Source organism: Alligator sinensis, unplaced genomic scaffold (genome assembly GCF_000455745.1).
Source record: "Alligator sinensis unplaced genomic scaffold, ASM45574v1 scaffold611_2, whole genome shotgun sequence".
Classification (NCBI taxonomy): domain Eukaryota; kingdom Metazoa; phylum Chordata; order Crocodylia; family Alligatoridae; genus Alligator; species Alligator sinensis.
In genome coordinates, this window is record NW_005841869.1 from 4,688,838 (window position 1) to 4,695,067 (window position 6,230).

General features: G+C 42.3%; 1 protein-coding gene across 1 annotated transcript in view; it reads left to right on the forward strand.

Moving 5' to 3' along the window:
• The window catches only part of RALGPS1 (Ral GEF with PH domain and SH3 binding motif 1), a 203,037-nt gene that overhangs the window by 164,933 nt on the left and 31,874 nt on the right, over positions 1–6,230 (forward strand). Inside the window, exon 11 of the mRNA XM_025194588.1 lies at positions 1,511–1,578. Coding sequence (XP_025050373.1) covers positions 1,511–1,578 — 68 coding nt within the window. The remainder of the gene's footprint in view (positions 1–1,510; positions 1,579–6,230) is intronic.

Below are 6,230 nucleotides of genomic sequence, written 5' to 3' on the forward strand. Positions count from 1 at the left end.
CAGACCAGAGAAGTGAAGAATACATGTTTTTGGATTAAATATGAGGATTCTGGGAAATGGACCAGACTGCAGCACATTTTCATTATATTAAGGATATGCTGCTGAGTATTTCAGCTGAACAAAGATTTGTGTTTGCTTAAGAATAAAGATATTGTGGGCCTGGAGGAATCAGGCCAATATTTTTCCATTTTATAATTAGTCGATATACATATCTAAATAAATTAGTATAAAGCTCAGAATCTCATAGAAAGAATCAGTGCAACAAAGGCAGCAGCATTTCTTCCTGGGTTAAGTGAGGAATGGGAAGCTGAACATACTCTGCCTTTCCACGAGAGGAGAACCATGCAGTACAGATGCCCCTTGCCAGGTGCCGAGAGGAAAACAAAGTCAAGGGCTTGAGTTTTATAAGGCCACTAAATCTGGGTTTCTAATGTTAGTTTTTCAATATCTTTGAGATTAATAAGTATGAAATCACTAGTCCTCTTAATTACTGCATGTCTAGCGGTTCTGTGCCCTCCGTGGGTTTCAAAACAAGATGCTCTAAATTACAGTCTGGTATGAATTTTCTTCTAAAAAATACTCGTTCAAAGCAGAGGATGCCAAGTTGAGTGTGTGCGTGAGAACGCTGGGCGGCAGGAGGGAGATGCACAAATGACAGAGAGGTATGTGGGGGATGCTTGGATACATGGAAGCAGTAAGTACAGCGTAACGTCTTGACAGGCAGGGTTATGTCATGTTGTGTTCCAAATAAGTGTAGGGACTGTTAAATATTTAGAATTATTCAGTGTTTTCTAGCAGCTCCCCTCAAATCCCCCCAAATAAGCTTTATTTTTGTAAGTATACACCATTAATACATATTTGCAAAATAAATATTTCTCACTGCACATTACTACAGGATCACATAATGAGCTCTGCTCTCTCAGAGTCATTAGGATGCAGTCTACATTTCCTCACTTTCAGTATTTTATGTTTTCTAGTGAATTTTACCTTCAATTAGGGTTTTTTGGAGGGGCAGGGAGGGGTTGTTTTGGGTCTTTCTTTCTTATAAACATTACTATTAGTTTCTCTCTTGGATTTAAAGATCAGTGATTTACTTTAGGAACCGGGCAGTTGTTCTGTCATGCATCTAAATAAATAACTATTCAGACCAGATTAGAATTTCTGCTTTTCACTGACAACTAATTTGCCGGTTATGGCCTGTTACGTTTCATACCATTATCGCCTAGTTTTCAGAAAGTAACACACACTCTGGAAGCCTGGCAAGGGTGGTCTGCATTTGTATTTAGATATGTAGAAAGAAGACAAGATTGCTTATTGCATTCACTTTGTACTCATTGCTAGCGTTTATTTGTTCAAGCATATAATCTGGGTAGTCATAGTCCTTGTAAGATTATAAAATCGAGTCTAACATGGGAAAATACATTTTTAAACAAACAAACAAAAATGTGCGTTTGCCCCTCTGCCTTCAGTGAGCCCCTTCACCACTGATGTGTCTAAAACTCTTTTCCAGATTGTCCTTAAGAATTGAACCGGGAAACAGTTCTCCTCGACTGGTCTCCTCCAAGGAAGATCTTGCAGGTACAAAAAGTGATTGTGAATGTTTGCTTGTGAGCACTGTATCTGCCGTTACACAAATCTTTTCCTGTAGTTTGTGAAACTGGAGTTTCTGGGTTTTCGGGGTGTGGGGGGGGGAGAATGTCATTTATTTCCAATGGGAAATCTTCTTTTTATTGTCATTAGAGAAGTATGCTAAAAGATCTGTTAGAAAATCGGTGCCTCACTCTGAAGTCTTTCAGCTTTGAGCTTCCCCTGGTATCGGCGATACAGAAAATGTAACAGGAACACAGGTATTGCAAGGGGCTGTGCCAATCATCAAGTCCAGTCGCCTGTTGCTTGGGGGAACCATGTCACATAATCCCATTCATACATAAATACATCAAACTCCATCCTTAAACCAGTTGAGTTTTGCACTGCCTGCTGCATTTGGGAGGTTGTTCCACAACCTCCCTGCTCTGACCTTTAGGGACCTTGTTTTGATTTCCAGCCCACATTTACCCGTGGCTATTTAAACCTTTTTTGAGCCAGCATTTTTCTTTCACTTAAAAAGCTCTTCTCTCTGACTGGTGCTTACCCCCTAGTATACTAAACACAAACCCTTCTGTCCTGTCAGCCTTCATTTGACTAAGTTAACTGCCTAAATTTCCAGTCTCGTTTCCTGAGACAGAGGTAGAATTATGACTGATATCATTTTCTAAAGTGAGCACCTGATCTCTCAGTATGCTTCTAATATTATGTAGAAGTGACCACGGGGTAAAATAGGCAATCGATGGACAGTAAGTTGCTCATCATGTAGTCAGCTGGGGAATTCACTTTCCTAGTTGGACAGAGTCAAATATTTTAGCAATGTTACAGAAACAGCTGGATAACTTTATATAACTCCTTTTGTAAGTGGCAAATTAAGATCTGGGGATTCAGATATCATGTTTGCAAACTGATTCCCTGCAGGGGTCAAGAAGGGAATTTTCCTTTCGGATTTGCAGTAGAATGGCAAATGCTCTTAACTTTATAAAAGTAAGTGAAAGTAGCTTGATTTCAGAAGTAACTCTTCACTTGCAGAGACTGTAGATGAACCTTGTATTCAGTGTTCGAAAGGATGAGTTTATCTATCTGTAATTTCCCTGAATTTGGAGATGGAGGATTTTTTAGGTCAGTAGTTGGCAAACTCCACATTTTTAATAGCCACTGTGCAAGCCAGCGGGGTATTTTTCTCTGTCCTTACTTATGAGTGAAAGTATAGAGAAATTCCAGCACAATGTGTCTCTAGAGCTAATCCCAGGCTGGCCAGGGTGCCAGCACTGCCAGCCAAGTCTGTCTCCCCACTGGCCTTGTTACCGCATTGGAACCTGCCAGGAACCATCATCCCTGGTGGCATTGCTCAGTGCTTCTTTGTCGGACCTGTTTCCGTCAGGTGGCCCACTAACGAAAAGGCATTCTCTGGCAGAGGAGCCATTGAGCAAGATTGCTAAGTTGCAAGCAGACAACCGGTTCCTGAGGAATAGCTAGTGGATGGAGAAAGTGGATGGAGTTGCTGTTTTATACAAAGTTGTGCCTTTTCATTAGTGCCTATCAAATAAATAGAAAGCAGAACTGCATCACTTCTGCTGGGTCTGATTAAGTGGAGTAAGGTAGCAAGAGGTAAGTTCTTCCTGCACAGTTGCGTGTAAAGGGACAAATGCAGCTGAAGCAAGGAAATCCCATCGTGCCTGGGTGGGACAGGATTGCGTAGCAACTTCCCGGGATCAGCTAGCATGTGCAGGGGTTCATAATGTAACAGAGATCATGACTGGAGCCCGTTGCCCTCAAGCGTCAACAGTGTCTGCTAAGACTAGCTACTGCGACCTGTCGCAACTCAGTCACCACCGTTCTTCCCTCCCTCCCTCCCAGCGCGTCCTGGGTAGATGGGCATTTTATGGGGTCACTCTGTTGTCATGCAAATCAAGTGTCACAAGCACAATTTCATCCTCGCTGTTTGGAAGCAGACTGAAGAGGGAGACCACACCGTTCACGTTGCTTTGAAGGAATTTGGTTTCAGTGACTTGGGACAGCACAGATCTTTCATTACAGCTGGTCTTAGTGCCTTTTTACCAGGTTTAAGGTTAAATAACAACCTTTGCTAAGCCACCGTATTTCAGTTGGATCTGTGCACCGTACAGTCTTTATAAGTGTTTTGTGGGAACCTGGGTACAAGACACTGCTTTCCTTGACTTAACTGAGCAAACACTACAGATATTATGCAGTATGAATTGAAGTCATAGAAATGGAGCCTTGTTTTACCAAAACTAGGAAACATGTTTGATTAAAGAAACACTGTTGAGGTTGGTTGGCGCAAAATGTGACCTACCTTTTTATAGGGTATATGTTTCCAGAAACCATGTCATTCTGCCTGTGATGGGGGTTTGGGAGTTGGGAATGGTGGTTTGGAAAACAAGTTCTTCAAAACAAGCCTGCCTGCATTTCAGATGTAGCCATCCAATAACAAGGCAGTGTTTACAGCCCAGGCCTGGTAGACAATAGCAGCTGAGTGTGTAACAGGCTCCCTGAACAGTCGCACGCTGGTGTGCGCATGCAGTGCGAGCAGGTGAGAAGTGTCTGGATGCAGGTTTCTGTTTCTGAGCTTCTAAAGGGCTTTTCTAGTCAGTGAGGGCAAGTGTTCGTATAAACTGAAATTCATCTTCATAGCTTGGCTGCATCCTTTCAAATACAAGGAACATTTTATCAGATGCAATGTTTCTCAGTGTTCCCTGGCCGCCTTCGCAGTATCACGCTGGAGTTGCACGTGCTCCCAAGTAAATGCTTGCCTGGTGTTTCAAAGACACATATTATCTGGATGAGCAAGCTCATTTTTACTGAGGTAGCACCACGAGATGTATTGTCCCCCTAAAATACAAACACAGAATGCATTTCCGCATTTGGACTCCCAATGTTAGGCCCCAGCTAAGCTGTGTTGTTGATTTTCAGTTGTGCTGAACCTCCAAGGCTCCCAGCAGAAACTGGGGGTGAGTTGCAGTTTTAAAAACGAGGCCGACTTCTGCTTCCAGTGTACGATGCCCAAGCGAACCACTGGAAAAATTCCTGCCGCTTCAGCAATGGTACGCTCATCTCGACCTCCATTTCTGAGCAGTAATAAAATGGGTCTGACATGGAGCTGTTGCATGGAACCAGCGAAAGGTCAGTGCACGTCAGAACTGCGTGTACAAAGATTACGTATGGCAAAGATGGGAGGCCCTTCACAGAAATAGTGTCAATCTGCAGGGAATTCTTAAACACTGCCAAAATAGTTACAGGACAGGAGGGATTTGTTTTTGTGGAAAATTTAAGGAAAGGAAGTGGGGTAGGTCCCATCGCTTGGAACATTTACAGCTAAACTGGACAAAAAGCTGTGTAAACATACTATAAAAAATCCCTTTGTTGGCCTTTGCCCTAGATGACCTAAAAGGTGACTGTATTTTGACACTTGAGAGTGAAGCTGGAATATGCATGATTCATTATGAACTCTAGAAGAGTTGCTTTAATAGATCTCATCTTACTGAGATGTGCAGCAAATGGGATGTCTTGTCGGAAACCTTTAGAAGAATTGAACAGCTCTTGGCCAGGGGGTATCCTCTGTCATCAGTTTGAACATTTGGACCCAAGATTTGATAGATAATGAACAAGGAGTAAAATGAATATTGTCTGTGTTCTGCTCCCTCCTTGATGTTTATGCATAAGCTCCCACTCCTGCTTTGCAGAGCTCGAGCACACGCATCAGTGAGCAAGCGGCCTTGTCATTTCCAGTTGACTTGAAGAATATGTTGGCACCACATTGCTAAAAGCTATGAGAAAAGGAATGAAGCATTTGCAACATTGTCTAATTAGGTTGCTCACTTTGGAAAATGAGGAGAAATATAAATATTTCTCTGTAGCAGACTAAACAGATCAGCACATACAGATTATATTTACTGCTATAGGAGCTATTATCGCAAAGCCTGTTCTGTTTTAAACTGTTATCATGATTTGCCAACTTTGTGTCTCACTGTGCCGATGCAAAGCGGGGATGGGAAGAAGCAGGGAAAAACCCAGACCCAGTCTATTAAGTCATTTTATTTTACATTCAAAATGACATTTCTTATGACCAAAATCTTGACTGCTGAGACAGAAATCAAACAGAAGTGGGGAAAGAATATAGAGATGTGGTTTCCTTAGAGCATTGTATATCATCCCTGCGTGGAGCTCAGTAAAACGCACTTCAGCATGCTGTTAATGATGTCCATGAAATGCTTTTGCTGTCGTATAAAAAGCAGCAAAATAATATTTCCTATGTAATTGTCAAGCATGTTCAGACTGATGAGCTGGTGAACTGGTGTCCACAAGGTTCCGGTTTGCTGCCTTTGCCCTGTTCGAATCTTGTGAGCGTGGCTTGGATAACTAGGAGCATTTGGTCAGGCTTTTGTGGTTGTAAGTAGTCAAAATCATTCAGTTTTCTCTAAGTTTCCGTTTCTTACATTCGGTGCCTAAAATGCAAGATGGGACTTTGGCTGCAAGACAGAGCTCGTTACTTGACTTGATGAAAGCTGATTTTAATTTTCCAGCAGAAGGTATTTCAGTTCAGGGACTCAGTCCTAACACTGGAGATGCTCCAGATGTGGGGAGAAGGAGTAAAACCTGCACACAGGGTTTTGGAGGGAAACATT